We start from the raw sequence: 21,469 nt of genomic DNA on the forward strand, positions 1-21,469 counted from the left end.
TGATTTCTCTCATCTATGGAACATAAGAACTAGGATGATCGGTAGGGGAAGAAAGGGATAAAGAAAAGGGGGGTAATCAGAAGGGGGAATGAAACATGAGAGACTATGGACTATGAGAAACAAACTGAAGACTTCAGAGGGGAGGGGGTGGGGGAATGGGATAGACTGGTGATGGGTAGTAAGGAGGGCACGTATTGCATGGTGCACTGGGTGTTATACGCAACTAATGAAAGCATCAAACTTTACATCGGAATCTGGGGATGTACTGTATGGTGATTAACATAATATAATAAAATAAAAAAAATAATAAAATAAAATATGTAGTAATTTTTCACAAAAATGTTATTTCTATTAATATAGCAGGTTTACTGTTATTTTAAAATAAATGTTTTCAATTGTAATTTCTAATATGATAAATATCACTAGATATAATTAATCCACATAAATAGATAACTCTCCAGAATCCTCAATAATTACAATGAGTATAAAGGAGTCCTGAGACCAAAAGATTGAAAACTGCTACTCTAGACAATCTAAGTCTGTTAAAGAACTTCACTTCCTTTGTTGATACAAACACCAAGTCCAAGAAAATAATTGGGAAGGAAGAATATGTGTACAGGTTTCATGTTCACTCATAAAGAAAGTACGGCAGTTGAAAAAAAAGGCAGGAGGCTCCCAGACAGCAAAGCATATTGGAGACTAATATTCATATACTCCATCTGTTCAGAGGATCATGCAGTAGAAGACAAAGGAATATTCCATTTTACTCAAGCACAGTCCCAGCTAGACAAGTGACATGGATGTAAGCTAGCATGCCAACTGAAATTTAAAGAGAGCACACAAGAACAATCTACAACTTTTGTCATCTAACAAACACAAGGACTAAATGAATCTTTCATCATTTAAGGAAAAAGAAATATCATCATGAGAACTCACAGGAAAAATAAAACTTTAAACATAAATTCAGTTTAAAAATTCCAGTAAAAAGAAATAAATTTTTAGAAAAATTTTGTATCCTCAATAGGATGCTAGAGGACAAAATCTCTCAAGAAAAAGACAAACAGAAATAAAGTAATAAGGAAAGAATTAGATGAGGAGAAAAAAATAACAGGATGAGATTAAAAGGAAGACAGGTAAAGCAAAAAGTAAATATTGCAGAAAGGGTAAAAAAAAAAATCCACATTAGGGAAAATAAAGCAACATTAGGGAAAATTAAATCTTTCATTTGAAACCAATCTCAAGATTTTCTAGAATGCAGGAGGGGGAAATGAGGGGGAAAATGGAACCAATATATTATTATATAAAAACAATCAATACCCAAGGTTACAATGTTAAGTATGTTCAAAGGAAGCAGAACACTTCGAAATGAATGCAAGGAAAAAGGGCACTGAATACCCACATGTTTTTCTTGAAAATGTACTTCAGTTAGCAATGCAGTTAAAGCTGTTATGTACTTCACCCCCTCCAGTCAGAGACACCAATAAAATGACAAGAATGGAATTAACTCAGAACAATAAAAAGCAAGTGGGGGACAACTATTAGAAGATGGGAAAGATTTCAATAAATTTTTGAAATATAAACAGGACAGAAACCTGTTGACACATAAACCAGAACACACCCACAACAATGGTGGGAACTTCACTGAAGGAGAGGGAAGAACTGATCACCAGTAAAGGGACAGATGAGGGGAACAACTCTGAAAACTGCTAGGCCAACAAACAAGAACAACGAGGATCACACATCACTTAGCTACCGTATTTGGAGAATTCTGTTTTTTGTGTTTCAGAATACAAACAACTTTATTCTAATGAACAGTTTAGGATATTTCAACTTTTTAAAAAACTGGCTTGTGCTTATAATTCCCTTCATTTAACAGTAGCAAATTCCAATGATACATGGGCAAATCTCCACAGAGAAACATGAACTGTCATTCTCTTTACATTTCTTTAGTCAAAAATAAATCTTAAAAGAGAACTTAATGTCATCTCTAACAAAACCCATAAATCTGCCCAGTGCTTTAATCAAACCAAAGGCTTTCGAATTATTGCCCTGAGGTTGCAGCATGAACACTGATGCAGTTCTCTCCTTTTCCTCCTGTAAATCACCTTAGCAACAAGATTTTTACGTGTGATTTTATTATCAAAGAAACTTTTTTTAAGTAACTCAAGTTTTCAGCAAAACTGAGGCAAATATTAATCCACAGACTCTAAAATACAAGTGCAGACTACAAAAAGTGGCAAGAATCCAAGAGAAAAGGGGCTAAAGGAAAGTTCAGAGTGTGGATAGAAGAACTAGCAGCAGATTCCAGAAACTGTGCACAAAAATACATTCCCTGAAAGTAAATGGCTTGCCCTTAAGTGCAAAAGCGAATTTCAATGTTTGAAATACTGAGTACAGAAACCAGAATAAAAAGTGTTAGAGACAGAAGCTCTCCAGTTCCCAGGCAAGTTCAGAACAACAGATTCAGTGGGTCTACTTAAAAGAATCACACAGAAAAGGCATCCTGCCTAGAACAAGCTTGACTCCGTGAACGAGCATGGCCAAAGTAAAGCTCTGGGTAATATAATCTGTACTCTCCTCCCACAGCAACCTTCTGCAAATAACTGATCCAGGCATATCTAATTTCTTTAAAGATGGGTAATATTAAGGGAACTGACACAGCATCAATACAGAAGTACCGAATGAAAGAGGTAGAAATGTAATACTAACAGTATAAACTTGACAAAAAAAATACTGTGATACATGTGTGACGATTTTTACCAAACACTTAATCATGACTTCTTAAAAATTAGTAAAACTCTCACTGCTATAAAGAAGACCAACAAAGCAGAAATATAAAGATTCAAGGAAAAAGATAGCAAAACAACTGGAAAAGGGGTATGACAAAACACAGGAAAATAGTTCAAGGGAAAAAATCATCATATAGAAATGAAAGAATATAGAGAATATATAATAATATAGAACAAGGAGCAAGAGAATATAGATTTAAAGGACACAACAAAATGAAACAGAACAAAGGAAAAAGAATTTTAAAGGGTCAGGGCATCAATATTAGATTTAGAGCAATAGTTCTCAAAGTAGGGCCCCTGGACAAGCAGCAGCAGCTGCAGCTTCCTTTGAGAATATGGGAGACAGCGCAAATTCTCACGCCACCAGAGACCTACTGGACTCAGAAAATCTGGGAATGGAACCCAACAGTCTGCTTTCACAAGCCCTCCAGATGATTCAGATGCTCACTAAAGTCTGAGAACTGCTGCCTTGGAAGATGGAAAAGGAGACACAATATGAACACAGCCAAAATGTTCAACGAGGAAAACCAATCAATACAACATCACAAATATTTAAAGATAAAAGTTAAGAAAATTTAAAACTTGAATCTGCATATTAAGAAGGGCATAAATGCCAGAAAAAAATGACCTAGAACAGTCAACCCCAAGACATATCTAGGAAATTAGTGAACTTTAAAGATAATCTTTTGAGCAAAGGAACAAAAAGATTAAGTTAATTAAAATGGAGGGGAAAACCCACAAAAAATCAGATGGCATCTTATTGCTTCACAACAACATTAAATATTACAAGACAGTGGAACACTCAAAGGTTAAGTGTGAGCCAGGATTTTCTATTCCTCCAAACGACCCTTCAAAAATAAAGGTTACAATAAGCAAACACTTTTGAACGAACATGAAGAACTAAGGGACCACTGTTCTCATGAAATATTCTTGAGAAAACCACTAAGAGAGAAACTTAAGCCAAACAAGAATGGGAAGAGGAGTACTGTTATCAAAGCAGTAAAGCATAATTAACTGTAAAATAAAACAAATGTGGGGATTAGAAGGAAAGAACAGAGTGTAAGTATCAACTACCCCAATAATACGAAAATAGTATAAATAAAAACTGTAAGTTAAAAAGGGAGAAATGATGGGCTGGAACTCCAAGTTGGCAATTTAATGTTAACAAATCAAGTAGCAGAAGTATACTTTATAGTAGGAAAATAATGTTATTCATTAAAAACTAATACTAGAAAAATGGGAGTAAAAGGGCAAAGACTTATATAATGGGCAGGGATTTAATATGTAATATTTAAAGAAATACGAAACTGAAGATATCATAGAAAGACATCATTATGAAATTAACCACAAGAACCAAAATACAGACCATCCAAATATCAGAAAACCAGAAACACATGCACCCCCATACATTTTAACAGCAGAATGAAAGACTTGTAGTAAACTATGAAAATAGAAAACACAACACAATGACAGCATTGATACCCAACATATCTATCACATGGATAAATGTAAATGGAATAAATCATCACTTTAAAAAATAAAGGAGTTAAACACATGTCCACATAAGAACTTGGACAGAAATGTTTGTTGCAGCATTATTCATAATAACCAAAAAGGAAAAACAACTAAAAATATCCATCAACTGAAGAACAGATAAACAAGATGTTATATATCCATATAATGAAATTTTATTCAGCCATAATGAGGAATGGAATACTGATTCACACTACAACATGGACGAACCTTAAAAACATTAGGCTATGTAAAAGAAGCCAATCACAAAATACCACATATTGAATGATTCTGTTTCTATGAAATGTCCAAAATAGGCTAATCTACAGAGACAGAAAGTAGACTGGTGGCTGCCAAAGGCTGCAAGTTTGGAAGAATTAGGGAATGGTTGCTAGCCAAGTACAGAGTTTCTTCTGGAGGTGATGGAAAATGTTCTAAACTTCACTGTGGTGGAGATCACACAACTCTGTGCACTAAATTGAACTCATTGAAATTGCACATTTTGAATGAGGAGATTATATGATATGCAATTATATCTCAATAAAGCTGTTTAAAATTCCAAATAATGGAAGTGCTACAGTGTGGATCACAAAGGAAAACAAAACTTCACTGTATACAAAGCACACACCTAAAATACTATCATTCAAAAGACTTTTTAAATGGTAAGATGGACAAAGGCAAATACAAACAAAAAGAAACAAGGCTCACAATATTAATCACAATCTTAAAAGTCAAGACCAAAAAAAAAGATTAAACAAGTAAAACAAAAGTTTGTAAGCCTAAGGAAGATAAATCCAAATGAATAAATAATTATCTGTGAATTTATCATCACCAAAAAGCACTGTATTCATAGTATGAATATTCATGAAGAAACTTTAGAAGACATTATAATTAAACAGACACTAGTATTAGGAGGCTTTCATTCACCTCACTTAGTCCATAACAGATCAACTGAACCAAAAATAAATATGAATATAAAGACTAAAATAAAAAATATAATTAGTAAGTTAAATCTGATTGACACATATCAAAATCCTTACCCTGAACTTATAAAAATAACACCTTCTGAAGGGTCTAAGAAACAGTCCAGAGAATTAATAACACCCTATAAAAAGTTCCAAAACGCAGAAAAATACAGATAATATTCTCTACCTTAACACAGTAAAATTTAAAATAACAAATTCAGAAAATAAAAAAGACTTCCACCTTGAAATTTCAAAACTCTTTAACAAGCATGAAAAAAAAAAAATAAACCAAAATTTTAGAGTTCTTAAAAACATGACAAAAGTTACCCAATATCATATTCCAGTTATCAGACTATGGCAGGTTCAGAGGAAATTTTAAGTACTAATAGCTGTAAGAAAAGAATGAGAATCAATGAATTCAGTGCCCAACTCAAAAAGTTAATAAAGGACGGGATGCCTGAGTGGCTCAGTCAGTTAAGCAACTGACTTTTGGTTTCAGCTCAGGTCTCATAAGTCATGAGGTCGAGCCGCACATCGGGGTCTGTGCTGTGAATGGAACCTGCTTAAGATTCTCCCTCTCCCACTGCTCCCCCTCCCACTTGCACACGCACACGCATACACACACTCTCTCTCTCTCTAAAGTAAGTAAACAAATCTTAGGGGGGAAAAGAGCTGGCAAAGGACAATAAAATAAAAAGAGGTACAAACCAAGATTAATAAAAATAAAAGCAGATTTTGCTTAGGAAAAGAGCAGAAATCTAATAAGTGAAAGCTGATTTATTGTGGAATGGAAAAAACTTAAATAGCTATCATTATTAAGAAAAAAGCAAAGAAACAAATATTCAACTAATAAATCCTGAGAGGAAATAACCACAAAAACAAAAGAAATTTAAAGTCTTACAATTAATTACTTTTCTCAATACTATACAAATCATTTAAAAATATTAATAAAATGGGTACTTTACAAAGAATGATAATTTACCAAAACAGACTCCAGAAGACAGAGAAAATCTAAACAAACCAAATTTCATAGGAGAAGTAGAGGAAGTACAATATATCTGTTAATCCAACCCAAAAACACTAGGACCCAAATAGTTTCATGGAAGAATTCCACAAAACCCATCAAAACTAGGCATTCCAGGGGCGCCTGGGAGACTCAATTATTAAGTGTCTGCCTTCGGCTCAGGGCGTGATCCTGGCGTTCTGTGATCGAGCCCCACATCAGGCTCCTCCACTGGGAGCCTGCTTCTTCCTCTCCCACTCCCCCTGCTTGTCTCTCTCTCACTGGCTATCTCTCTCACTGGCTGTCTGTGTGTCAAATAAATAAATAAAATCTTCAAAAAAAAAAGGAATTGCTTTTAAAAAAAATAAAACTAGGCAATCCCGATGCTATTAAAACTACTCCAGAACATAGGAAAAAGGAAGGAAGGAAGGAAGGAAGGAAGGAAGGAAGGAAGGAAGGAAGGAAGGAAGGAAAGAGAGAGAGAGAGAAAGAAAGAAAGAAAGAAAGAAAGAAAGAAAGAAAGAAAGACCTACATTCTTTTTATGAAGCAACTATAACATTGAAGTAAAAGTTACCAGAGATTTATAGAACAGGATCATTTATGAACATCAATGCAAAAATCCTAAATAAAATGTTAGAAAAAAAAACTGGGCAGTACATCTTTTAAAAATAATATATTATGGAGAGATCTTCCATGTTCATGGATAGGAAGACTCAATAATAAAAAAAATGTCAGTTCTTCCCAACTTGATCTATAGATTCAATGCAAACCCAATCAAAATGCCAGCAAATTATTCTGTGGATACTGGCAAACTGACTCTAAAATTTATATGGGGAGGCAAAAGACCCAGAACAACCAACATAATATTGAAAAGAAAGAAACAAAGTTGGAGACCTGACATGACCTGACTTTAAGATTCACTACAAAGTGTAGCATTAGCAAAGGAATAGACAAACAGATCAGTAGAACAAAATACTGAGCCTAGAAACAGACCCACATAAATACAGTCAACTGATCTACGACAAAGGAGCAAAGGCAATACAATGGAGCAAAGACAGTTGGTGGTGCCAGAACAACTGAAAATCATATGCCAAAAAATGAATGCAGACACAGACCTTATACCCTACACAAAAATTAACTCAAAATAAATCATAGACCTAAATGTAAAAAGCAAAACTATGAAACCCTAGAAAATAATATAGGGAAAAACCTAGATGACCTGCAGTACAGTGATGCCTTTTTAGATCTAATACCAAAGACATGATCCATGAAAGAAATAACTGATAAACGGGACTTCATTAAAATTACAAACTTCTACTGTGTGAAAGACAATGTCAAGAGAATAAGAAGACAAACCACATGCTGGAAAAAAATATTTGAAAAAACACATCTAATAAGGACTCTCATCCAAAATATCCAAAGACTCTTAATAACAAAATGAACAACTCAATTAAAAAACAGGTCACAGACCTCAGCAGACACCTCATCACAGAAGATACAGAGATGAAAAATAAGCCTATGAAAAGATGCTCCACATCATTCGTCAGGGAAGTGCAGATTAAAAATAGTAATACGATACACTATACATCCATTAGAATGGCCAAAATCTAAAACACTGACATCACCAAATGCTGAGAAGGATGTAGAACAACAGGAACTCTCATTCTCTGCTGGTGGGAACACAAAATGGTACAGCCGCTTTGGAAGACAGTTTGGTGGTTTATCACAACACTAAACATACTCTTACCATATGACCCAGCTATCGTCCTCCTTGGTATTTACCCAAAGAAGTTGAAAACTTATGTCCACACAAAACCTGCACATGGGTGTTTATAGCAGCTTTATTCATAATTGCCAAAACCTGGAAGCAACCAAAATGTCCTTCAGTAGGCAAATGGATAAATAAACAGTGGCACATCCAAACAATGTAATGTTACTCAGCACTAAGAAGAAATGAACTATCAAGCCATGAAAAAGACATAGAGAAATTTAATGGTACATTACTAACAAAATAAAGGGCACCTGGCTGGCTCAGTCAGTAAAACATCCAACTCTTGATCTCGGGGTTCTAAGTTCTAGCCCCATGTTGGGGGGTAGAGAGTACTTAAAACTGAAATCTTAAAAAAACATAATTTAATTAATTAATTAAAAATAGGAATAAATAAACTAAATAGTGTGATTCCTACTATACAACATTCTGGAAAAGGCAAAACTAAAAAGACAATATAAAAATCAGAAGCCAGTGACTGAGAAAACAAGAGGGGCTGATTTTTGTGAGTTTTTTACAACCAACAGGGCTCAAAGACCAGAGTTTTAAAGATCCGTGGCAAGGGTGGGTGCTGCAGTGCTCCTTGGAGAAGGAGGGCAAATAACCCAAGAGCAGATGGCAAGATCTGAGAATTCCCTGGGACACAGTGAAAGAGATGGTTCCCCCTTCTTGGAGTGCATCTGGGAGAGCTGGCAGGTACCATTTCCATCCCCTGCCCTTCAGCATAACCTTCCCAGACTCCTCAGCATAAAATAACTACAGTGAGCAGCACAGAGCAAACACTGGTGGCCTAACTGGCTTACAACAAGCCCTGCCACCCTGCAGTCAGTTGGTGCTGCTTTTCTTGGGCAAGTGTGCCTGAGATACAGCTCAGCAGGCCCCTCCCCCAGAAGACTAGCACAAACCACTACATGTACCACACGTACTGACCACAGAGTTCTGCAAAGCTTCAGCTCTAGTGGAAATAGCATCAGGTCTCTAAAGAAATAGGGCACACCTAGTTAAAATCTGCCACACTCTGGCCAAGGTCCAAACACTCCACAACGCAGGCAAGGAGAAATTCTGCTGAGGACTGGCCTGGGGGAAAGAGCAGTGAAAACACAGCAGAAGAGTACACACAGCATACACCAGAGACCATTCCTGAAGCACAAGGCCCTGGACAGTACATGACCTCTTCTTCATAAAGCCATTACTCTCAGGGGCAGGAAGCATAACAGGCTTTCCTAACACACTGAAGACGACACAGACCTAGACAAAATGCTAAGACAGAGGAATTCATCTCAAAAGAAAGAAGAAGAAAAGGTCGGAGCCTAGGATCTAATTGAAACAGATATAATTAATATGCCTGATCCAGAATTTAAACCAACAATCATAAGGGTACTAGCTGGGGTTGAGAAAAGCATAAAAGATACCAGGGTTCTTCACTACAGAGATAAAAGACCTAAAAACTAGTCAGGCCAGAATGAAAAATGCAATAAACAAGATTTGAAACTCACTGGATATAATGACCACAAGGACGGAAGAAATAGAGGAACAAATAAGTGATACAGAATATAAAGTTATGGAAAATAATGAAGCTAAAAAGAAGGAGGAAAGAAAAATATTGGATCAATGTAGACAAGAAACTCAGCGACTCCATAAAACATAATAACATTCATATTATAAGAGTCCCAAAAGTAAAAGAGAGGGAAAAGGGGGCAAAAGATTTACTTGAGGAAATTATAGGTAAAAACTTCCCTAATCTGGAGAAGGAAACAGGAGGCACAGAGAACTCCAATCAAAATCAACAAAAGCAGACCAACACCAATATACACTGTAGTTAAATTGCAAAATACATATATAAAGAAAAAAATCCTAAAAGCAGAAAGACAGAAGTCCCTAACTTACAAAGGAAGACAAATAAGTTTAGCAGCAGATCTCTCCACAGAAACTTGGCAAGCCAGAGAGGGTGGCATGATATATTCAACTGAATGGGAAAAATATGCAGCCAAGAACACTCTATCCAGCAAGGCAGTCATTCAGAATAGAAGGAGAGACAAAGAGTTTCTCAGACAGAGGTACCTGGGTGGCTCAGTCAGTTAAGCATCTGCCTTCGGCTCAGGGCTCTCTGCTCAGCAGGCAGCCTGCTTCTACCTCTCCCACTCCCCCTGCGTGCTCTCCTTCTCTCTCAAGTAAATAAATAAAATCTTTAAAAAAAAAAAAAAGAATGGATGCTATACTTTGTCAAATGCTTTTTCTGCATTTATTGAGAGGATTATATGGTTCTTATCCCTTCTCTTATTAAGGTGGTGTATCACATTGATTGATTTGCAGATGTTGAACCACCCCTGTAGCCCAGGAATAAATCCCACTTGGTTGTGGTGAATAATCCTTTTAATGCACTGTTGGATTCTGTTGGCTAGTATCTTACTGAGAATTTTTGCATCCATGTTCATCAGGGACATTGGCTTGTAATTCTCCTTTTCAGTGGGGTCTTTGTCTGGTTTTGGAATCAAAGTAATACTGGCCTCATAGAGTTTGGAAGTTTTCCTTCCATTTATATTTCTTGGAACAGTTTGAGGAAAAATAGGTATTTACCTTTCTTTATATGCTTGGTAGAATTCCCCTGGGAAGCCATCTGACCCTGGACTTTTGTTTGTTGGGAGATTTTTTTATTATGGATTCAATTTCTTTGCTGGTTATTGGTCTGTTCAAGTTTTCTATTTCTCCCTGTTTCAGTTTTGGTAGTTTATATGGTTCTAGGAGTTTATCCATTTCTTCCAGATTGCCCAGTTTGTTGGCATATAATTTTTCATAATATTCTCTTAAAATCATTGGTATTTCTATGGTGTTGGTTGTGATCTCTCCTTTCTCATTACTGGTTTTATTTATTGGGATCCTTTCTCTTTTCTTTTTCATAAGTCTATGGGTTCATCAAATTTTATTAATTCTTCAAAAAACTAGCTCCTAGTGTCATTGATCTGTTCTACTATTGTTTTTTTGTTTCTATGTTTATTTCTGCTCTAATCTTAATTATTTCCTTTCTTCTGCTGGCTTTAGGCTTCATTTGTTGTTCTTTTTCTAGCTCCTCTAGGTGTAAGGTTAGATTGCATATTTGAGATTTTTCTTGCTTCTTGAGGTAGGCCTGTAATGCTATAGACTTCCCTCTTATAACCACTTTTGCTGCATCACAAAGTTTTTGAACCATTGTATTTTAATTTTCATTTGCTTCCATGTATTTTTAAATTTCTTCTTGAATTTCTTGGTTGACCCATTGATTCTTTAGTAGGATGTTCTTTAGCCTCCATGTATTTGTGGTCTTTCAAATTTTCTGTGGTTGACTTCAAGTTTCATAGCGTTGTTGTCGAAAAATATGGATGGTATGATCATAATCTTTTTGTGCTTGTTGAGGCCTGATTTGTGACCTAGTATGTGATCTCTTTTGGAGAATGCCCTATGTGCACTCAAAGAGAATGTGTATATTCTTATGCTTTAGGATGAAATGTTCTGACTATATCTGTGAAGTCCATCTGGTCCAAAGTGTCATTCAAAGCCATCATTTCCTTGTTGATTTTCTGCTTAGATCTGTCCATTGTTATAAGTGGGGTTTTAAAGTCCCCTACTATTATTGCATTTTTATCAGTGAGTTCCTTTATGTTTGTTATTATTTTATATACTTGGGTGCTCCCAAGTTGGGGGCATAAATATTTACAATTGTTAGATTTTCTGGTTGGATGGACCCCTTTATTATGATGTAGTGCCCTTCTTCATCTCATTACAGTGTTTGGTTTAAAATGTGGTTTGTCTGATATAGATATTGCTATTCGGGCTTTCCTTTGACACCCATTAGCATGGTAAACATTTCTCCATCCCCTTATTTTCAATCTACAGGTGTCTTTAGGTCTAAAATTAGTCTTGTGGAGGGAGCATATAGATGGATCTTATTTCTTTTATCCATTCTGACACCTTATGTCTTTTGATTGGAACATTTAGTCCATTTACATTCAGAGTAATTACTGATCTGAATTTAATGTCATTTCTTTACTTGTTTTGTCATTGTTTCTGGAGATATTCTCTGTTCCTTTTTTCTAGTCTTTGTTGCTTTCTAGTCTTTGTTGAGTGGTCTTTCTTTCCCACTCAAAGAGTGTCCTTTAATATTTCTTGCAGGGCTGGTTTAGTCGTCACAAATTCCTTTAGCTTTTGTTTGTCTGGGAAACTTTTTTGATAGAAACCTCAACAAGGTAGAAATAGAGGAAACACATACCTCAACATCATAAAGGTCAAATAAGAAAGGCCCATAGCTAATATCAGCCTCAACGGCAAAAAAACCCTCTAAGGTCAAGAACAAGACAGGGATGTCCCTCTCCCCACTGTTATTTAACACAGTATTGGACGTCCTAGCCTCAGCAATCAGATAACAAAAAGAAATCAAAGGCATCCACATCAACAAAGAAGAAGTCCAACTTTCACTATTTGCAGATGACATAGCAGTCTATGTAGAAAACCCAAAAGAAAGTACCCAAAAAACCTGTTAGAACTGATAAACAAATTCAGTAAAGTCGCATGATACAAATCAACATACAGAAATCTGTTGCATTTCTATATTATCAGTAATGAAGGATCAGAAAGAAAAATCAAGGAATTGATACCATTTACAATTGCATAAGATACCAATGAAGAAACCTAACCAAAGAGGTAAAAGACCTGTACTCTGAAAACTACAGAACACTTATGAAAGAAACTGAAGATGACACAAAGAAATGCAAAAACATTCCATGCTCATATATTAGAAGAACAAACATTGTTAAAATGCCCATACTACCCAAAGCAATCTATACATTTAATGCAAGCCTATCAAAATGCCACCAGCATTTTCCACAGAGCTAGAACAAACAATCCAGAATCTGTATGGAACCACAAAAGATCCCAAATAGCCAAAGTAATCTTGAAAAAGAAAAGCAAAAAGCTGGAGGCATCACAACTCTGGACTTCAAATTATATTACAAAGTTGTAGTGATCAAGACAGTACGTTACTGGCACAAAAACAGACACATAGATCATGGAACAGAACAGAAAACCCAGAAATGGACCCACAACTACATGGTCAACTAATCTTTGACAAAGCAGGAAAGAAAATCCAATGGAAAAAAAGATGGTCACTTCAACAAATGGTGTCGGGAACCTGGACAGCAAGGTGCAAAAGAATGAAACTGGGCCACTTTCTTACACCATATACTAAAATAAATTCAAAATAGATGAAAGACACAAATGTGAAACAGGAAACCATCAAAATCATGGAGGAAAACACAGGCAGTAACCTCTTTGACATCGGCCATACCAATTTCTTACTAAATACATCTCCTGAGGCAAGGGAAACATAGCAAAAATGAATTACTGGGACTTCAGCAAGATAAAAAGCTTGTGTACAGCAAAGAAAACAAGCAACAAAACTAAAAGACAACCTTCAGAATGGGAGAAGATATTTGTAAATGATGTCTCTGATATGTGGTTAGTATCCAAGATATATAAAGAACTTATTAAACTCACACTCAAAAACAAATAATCCAGTCAAAAAATGGGCAGAAGACATGACTAGACATTTTTTCCAAAGAAGGTATAGAGATGGCTAACAGACACATGAAAAGATGTTCAACATCACTCATCATCAGGGAAATACAAATCAAAACTACAATGAGATATCACCTCACACCTGTCAGAATGGCTAAAATTAACAACACAGCAAACAACATATGTTGGCAAGGATGCAGATAAAGGGGAACCCTCTTGCATTGTTGGTGGGAATGCAAACTGGTGCAGCCACTCTGAAAAACAGTATGGAGGTTCCTCAAAAAGTTAAAAATAGAACTACCCTAGGATCCAGCTATTGCATTACTAGGTATTTACACAAAGGATACAAAAATACTGATTCGAAGGGATACCTGCACCCCAATGTTTTTACCAGCATTATCAACAACAGCCAAATTATGGAAACAGCCCAGCTGTCCAACGACTGATGAATGGATAAAGAAGATGTGCTATATATATACAATGGAGTATTATTCAGCCATTAAAAATAATGAAATCTTGCCATTTGCAATGACGTGGATGGGGCTAGAGAGTAAGCGAATTAAGTCAGAGAAAGACAAATACCATATGATTTCACTGGTATGTGGAATTTAAGAAACAAAACAAATGAACATGGTGGGAAGAGAGGCAAACCAGAAAACAGCCTCTTAACTATGGAGAACAAAATGAGGGTTGCTGGAGGGGAGGTAGACAGGGGAATGGGTTAAAAAGGTGATGTGTATTAAGGAGGGCACTTGTTGTGATGAGCACTGGGTATTGTATGTGTGGTGAATCACTAAATTCTACACCTGAAACTAATATTACACTGTATTGTATGTTAACTAACTGGGATTTAAACAAAAACCTGAAACTAAAAAAAAAAAAAAAAAAAATGTTGTGAACCTAAAACCGCTTTAAAGAAATTATAATAACAAAGTCTTTAAAAATAACAATACATTAAGATTAAGTAGAGCTTATCACATGAGGATATATTTTCATATAATTCATGAGATAAACAAATCTAACAGAAAAAGATAACAGTATTATACCGATAGTACACAAAAAGCCATCTGACAACACTGTATACTTATTCTTTATTAGAAACAAAACAACTCAGTAAAAATAGATCCAGACACTTGTTTAACCTGATAAAATAGATTCCAGACTCAAAGGCAATATATTATCCTTTGAAGAATCTCTAGAAGTATTCCCACTCAAATTAAGGACAAGACAAGGATCCCTGTAACTATCACTACAATTTAAAATTGTACTCATATATAACTGAATCAGATAAGAGAAAAATTAATGTATGAAAAATCTAAAGAGGAAAACTATATTTTTCTTTAATATGATTAAGTACCTAAAAAATCCAAGAGACTCAACCGTTACTAACAAACAGTAACAAAATACAATGAGAACTGTATAAAATTAGTATACTAAAATCAACAGCTTTCAAATTTAAAAACTCATCTTGTATAAAAGGCATCGCTAAAGTCCTACAGGTAACATCACCCTTTACAGTTAAAAACAAACTTTTCTTGCTACAAAGAAAAGGAACAAATATGGCTATTCGCTCTCACTACTTCCATTCAACATTAAATAAGAGGCTCTAGCCAGTGCAAAAAGGCTAGAGAAAAAAATTAACGGTACCCAAATTGGAAGGGAAAAGTAAAAGTTCCCCTTTCTTACAGACGACATGCTTGTCCATGTCAGATGAAATCTATAAAAAGCTAGTAGAGGAATAAGTGAGTTTAGCAAGACTGCAAGAAAAAAATCAATATACAAAAATCAACGTATTACTATACATTATCAGCAATTAGAAATTGAAATTTTTAATACTATTTATATCAAACAGTATGAAATAAATTTGAAAAAAGTCAGATAAGTAAAACCTGATCCTTAAAACTACAAAAATGAGAGAAATTAAAGACCTTTAAAATAAAAGGAGAGAAATACCAGGTTGATAAATCGGAAAACTCAGCATTGTTAGGGTATCAATTCTTCCCCCTAAATTGACCTATATATTCAATGCCATCCCAATCCAAATTCCAGCATGCATTTTGTACATACTGACAAGCTTATTCTAAAATTCATATGAAAATGCAGAGGCCTAGAATAGCCAAAACAACTTCAAAAAAGAAGTACAAAGTTGGAAGATAATCCTATCTCATTCAAGATTTAATCTGAAAAGTAATCAAGATAGTATGGTAATAGTGTAAAGACAGACAAACACAATCAAGGGAATAGAACAGAGAGACAAGAAAAAGACCCAAACATACATGACAGCTCACTTTTCATAAAGGTACAAAAGCAATTCAATGAAAAAAGGAGAGTCTCTTCAATAACTGGTGCAGAAACAATCAGATATTCATATGCAAAACAAATAAACAAAAATCTACCAAATGACTAAATACAACTCAAATGTCTAAGCTATGGAATAAATTATGGTACACTGATAAGATGGAAACCTGCCCATTTGTTTAAAAAAAGGGGGGGGGAAGATCTCTACGTACCAATAGGGCAAGGGGACTCAAAATATATTGTTAAGCAAAAAAAAAANTTTTTTAAAAAAAAAAAAAAAAAAAAAAAAAAAAAACACAGAATAGTGTATTAAGAATCACCTCTTTGATAAGGTTGGTAAGAATATTAATAAATGTATTTGCTTATATATGCAGAGGAAAATTCTGACAGATACAGTTAGTGCTAATGGCAATGGTTATTCTTCTGAGGTGATAAAAGAATAGGAAACTTTCAGAGAAACTTTGCTGCATGCCTTTAAAATTTTGTAAACCATATTAATCCATTCAAATAATTCTTTTTTAATTGGCCTTCAAGTTGTAAATACAAGTAAGTTGTAATTTGACAAGTTGCTACTTATTTTTACTATCTTGGATGTTATATTCTAACTATGTATATATTAAAATTAAAAACTGAACAACTCATTACCTCTTCACTGGGTTTGACAGATCAAATGACAAATTGAATAGGTTTTTAACAGAGCCACATAAAGTCCTAAAATCGAAGCTATCACCACAATTTTATAGATATACAGAAATGAAATTCTATTATGTTCTGCAAAAACCTATGCATTCTTCATAGCTGTAAATTTTGTTTAAAACCATATAAAAACTAGTATTCCTCATAAAAATGATATATACTTCTCTGCAAATGCTTTATCATTCATAAATCACTAGTTCACCCATTCCCATTAGCAATAATAAAAATACTAAGAATCTCTACAGCAATAATCTGTTAACTGCAGCTACTATCCTATACCTGGTGTTACTACAGTCCTACCCTTTAGACCAACTCTGCTACAAAATGCACTTTCCTTCTGGATACTAGGAACAAAACAGTAAGAACTGGAAAGTGGGGGGAGGGAGTTATAGTTAAAATTCCAACTAGAATTCCTTTAAAAAGAGAATATCCTAGGATTTTTTTAAAGGGGTTTATAAGCTAAGAATAAAGAGAAAAAAAGAACAGGTTTTTCTAGTGAAAAACTACATGAAAAATTGTTCAACTCAACTGCTTCATATCCCTAAAGAATAGTTCTAATAGTCACCCACTGCAAATATTTCTAAGTAGCACTGATTCTGACTCAAGAAATATACAATCTAAGACACATTTTCTTAAATGCTGAAATTGAATTATGACAGCACAAGCTGGCAAGTTAGTTCTTTTTTTTTTAAACTGAATGCAAACTGAAACCATGTGGCTTCTGCCCAACTTTTACACTGATTTATAATTTCAGAAGTATTTCTGTAAGAGTACATTGCTCCAGTTAGCAAATTTTCACCAATGACGTGGCCCACGTTAATTGTCAGTGGACCTTATTTTTACCCTACAGATTGGGCAGGGCACAGAAGTAGATGACCTGATAATATCCCTGCTGCCACAACAGACACAAAAGGCAAGCAGTGAACTATGGGAAGATCATGGCAGCAGAGGTCAACTATCAGTTCCACACCAAGCAGGTGTTATGCAAAATATCAATAAAAACAGAATGATAGCTATATATACCTTGACAGGAAAAAAGATAGGCACTGGGCAGTGCTGGGATTACTGCTACTATTATATCCAAGGGCTAATACCAAATTAAGTGGGTATGAGCAGAAGCAGGTAAGATAGAACAAAAATTTACATCATCTAGCATGTGGGATTATACTAGAAAGGATTTGCATATGTTGCTATATTTCCTATATTATTCTATCATAACCACCCTTCTCCAAAAAATAATAATTTCATGGTGCACCTTTACTGTCAAATACTATGTAGCAGTTAAAAAATAATGTCTAACCACTGACCTGGAAATACTTCCAAGCCACACTGTTAAATGAAAAAACAACAATCCAAGAAGATTCAGTATGATGTATTTTAAGTATCAAAACAATAGAAAGAGTCCATAGTCTCTCATGCTTCATTCCCCCTTCTGATTACCCCTCCTCCTTTCTTTATCCCTTTCTTCTCCTAGCATGAGAGACTATGGACTCTGAAAAATAAACTGAGGGCTTCAGAGGGGAGGAGGTAGGGGAATGGGATACGCCGGTGATGGGTAGTAAGGAGGGCACGTATTGCATGGTGCACTGGGTGTTATATGCAACTGATCAATCATCGAACTTTACATCAAAAACCAGGGATGTACTGTATGGTGATTAACATAAAAAAATAATTTAAAAAATTATAATAAAAAAACAATAGAAAGAAATAAAACTCTCAATATATGTGTGCATGCAAATGAATTTTTTAAATAAGAGTATGTACCAACCACCGGTGACCTTCAGAAGGCATAACAGGTGATTTTCACACTATACCATTCTTTACTGTTTAGTTTTTTTAAAAAACATAACACAGACCCATGAATAAAAAACTATTATGAGAAACAAGAAAGTAACCCAATTTAAGTTTCTACCACTGAGAATCTTACTCTGGAGAAGACTTGGGAATTGCACATTTGTCCAGAATAGTGCTATATTCAATTAAAATAATTTCTGAAAAAATCAAGACAACTGGGCAGTAAAACGTCATTCATATTCCTCTCACAAGCTGAATTATGACACACTGTAAGTACCAATTAGAAAATTTTACCTTTCTTGAAGTATAGATGTCAAAAAATGGCTTATTTCTGACACTAAATGGTTCCTGTGTTTTGTCAATGAGCCCAGTCTTCATTTTTTCATGTCGAGGACTTATTATTTCTCTTTCTATACACTGCAGACGAATATTAAAATCACAATCTCCAACTGGCTGTGCCTGAATTAAATGAGACAATTATTTAAATTTCAACACTGAAAACTATCTTATCAGCATAATTATTAAGGTTGTCACAGTATACATAGCAGTCTACATAAACAGCATCCTCTGGAGTTGTCCAACGCACAGCCTGCACAACCACACATGCCAGTCCTGATTTCACTAATTAAACACACCTAAACACATACACGGTTACTTATTTTAAAATTATAAATGCATAAAATAGTATGGGAGAGTGGTATAAATCTTCTCTAATATAAATTGATCTGAAGTTTTCACATCTGAATTAAAGTATTAATATACTCACTAATCATTTTAGTACTTGAATTAGTAAAATTATATGAATTAGTAAAATCTGTAAAAAAACTACAATCCACATAATTCAGGAAAGTATAAGCAAATAACACATCAAAATAAGCAACACAATCACCTATAATGTTTTTTGTTGCTTAAAGCGCTAATGCTTTACAGCCATCAATAAGTAAAAGATAATTATTAGACAAATACACCCTCAACTCTAAAAATTAATATAGAACAAAGTCTCCATAATACTGTCAATCATATAGTTAAAAAGAAAGTTCTCCATATACAGTTATAGACAAAAGGGTACATATATGTGGTATAGATGATCTGAACCATAAAGTAAAAAGTGCATAGACTTTTTCTGTAAATTGAAGGTAGGGACTTACCCTATCTTAATGCATATAATAATACAGCTTCTAACATTTCATCTGGATGACAGTAACCATCCAGATTAGTAGCATCAGCTCATAACAAGTACCCCTCTTCTTTACTTTGCAATTGGACACCCTTCCATGAATTTTTCTCACCTTTTCATCTTCTTCCTCTTCTCTAATCTATATTACTCAACCTAACATTTACACAACCTAACGCTTACAAATAGGTGACAGTATTTGTATGCCTTAAGGATGACTTTTTCTACTGGAAGGATGACAATTTTGATACTCAGCAAAGAAGAAGGAGCAAGACAAAGCAAGTGAGACCTAGGTATGAGGTAGTATATGTTCCCTTTACACAAAGGCATACAACTGTTTGTAAAAGGTATGTATTGAGGAAAGATCAGCAACTAATCATGAACTCCATGTGTAATCTTTTCCACGTCACCTACATCACCAACAAGGTTGAAAAATCTAACATGTTAGGCTTATTTATTAGACCTATTAGATGAATTCAGACCCCTATAAAGTTAATGTGGAACAAGCAAGTTGTCCATTTTTTTAAGAAAATAGTCTAACAACTGTCTAAAAATACTTAGTCTAAATTTTCTCCTAAATACTTTTTACTTATATATATATATAAACCAAAACAACAAGAAAAAATTGAAAGCAAGTTCACCTTCAAATCTATGCTGCCTATAGGAAAGGAAGCATTCGTTAGGTAGTGTTAAATCGCTGAAAAAAAGGGGCACCTGGGTGGCTCAGTCGTTAAGCGTCTGCCTTCGGCTCAAGTCATGATCCCAGGGTCCTGGGATCAAGCACTGCCTGGCTCCCCGCTCAGCGGAAAGCCTGGTTCTCCCTCTCCCACTCGCCCTGCTTGTGTTCCCTCTCTCGCTGCCTCTATCTCTGCCAAATAAATAAATAAAATCTTTAAAAAAAAAAAAATCACTGAAAAAAGACAACAGAAAGAACTCGATAACTATTAACTAACTGGCTTCCTAGTTTTGAATTCTTTCTCACTTCAAATACTACCCATGCTTCCACTAGAGTTATCTTTCAAAACAATGAAAGTGTGATCCTATCATTACCCTAACTAAAACCCTTCAATAGTGCCCTATTACATCCAGAACTAAGCTAAAATGTCTTACTTATTCAAGTCACCTGGCCCCCTATTCAACAATCTATTCTCATTTCTTGCTGTGTCCCACATCCCAACACTCATCAAGTACACTAATAATCTCTAATGCTCCTGACCTCCGTGATTCTATCCTTCAAAATGAATCCACATAACTTTCTTTGCGAGTCCACACTTCTTTGACTCACCTATACCCTGGTTAAACTGAAATACTCTCAACTCTCCAGTAATTTTCATATATTCCTGTATCTCTGACATACCTTTATTGTTGTTATACTATTATAATTATTTCTTTACATTTATTTCTCATCCCTAAGATCAATGGTCCACAAATTTCTTTTGATTTTGTACCCAATTTAAATACATACCCTAACAAATACGCACAATATATGCACGTTAATTTTTGAGTTGCATACGTGTACAACTGTGTATGTTATAAAACAGGCAAAAACTGAATAAACAGATTAAAAAATAAACAAAAAATTCTACTTTCTTCCAAATCCCACTGTTGAAATGGCCTTCTTTGGAGGCAAGTGTACTGAATTACAAATTTCCCAAAGGCAAGAAATTACGTCTTATTCATCTGTGTATATCCAATACCTAGAACAACTCTTGACATATAAAAGATGATCAATGACACTCTTGCTGGACAAAATAAACTAAGGGAACTAAAAAGATTTTAACTATTTTTTCAGAATATCATTTTTTTCTAATAGTGACCTTGATTTGGTGATTCAAAATAAGCTAATCATAAAAGCTCCATAGTAAATTAAAGAATTAAATATATAATGCTTTCAATTATAAATATATCCTAACATCAGAAAT

The 21,469-nt window shown here is 34.8% G+C and overlaps 1 protein-coding gene across 1 annotated transcript in view; it reads right to left on the reverse strand.

Annotated features, from left to right (window-relative positions):
- Positions 1 to 21,469, reverse strand: part of RNGTT (RNA guanylyltransferase and 5'-phosphatase) — a 313,058-nt gene that overhangs the window by 188,518 nt on the left and 103,071 nt on the right. Inside the window, exon 11 of the mRNA XM_002922658.4 lies at positions 18,668 to 18,832. Within this exon, the coding sequence (XP_002922704.1) occupies positions 18,668 to 18,832 (165 nt within the window). The remainder of the gene's footprint in view (positions 1 to 18,667; positions 18,833 to 21,469) is intronic.

Source organism: Ailuropoda melanoleuca, chromosome 10 (genome assembly GCF_002007445.2).
Source record: "Ailuropoda melanoleuca isolate Jingjing chromosome 10, ASM200744v2, whole genome shotgun sequence".
In the NCBI taxonomy this organism is placed as follows: Eukaryota; Metazoa; Chordata; class Mammalia; order Carnivora; family Ursidae; genus Ailuropoda; species Ailuropoda melanoleuca.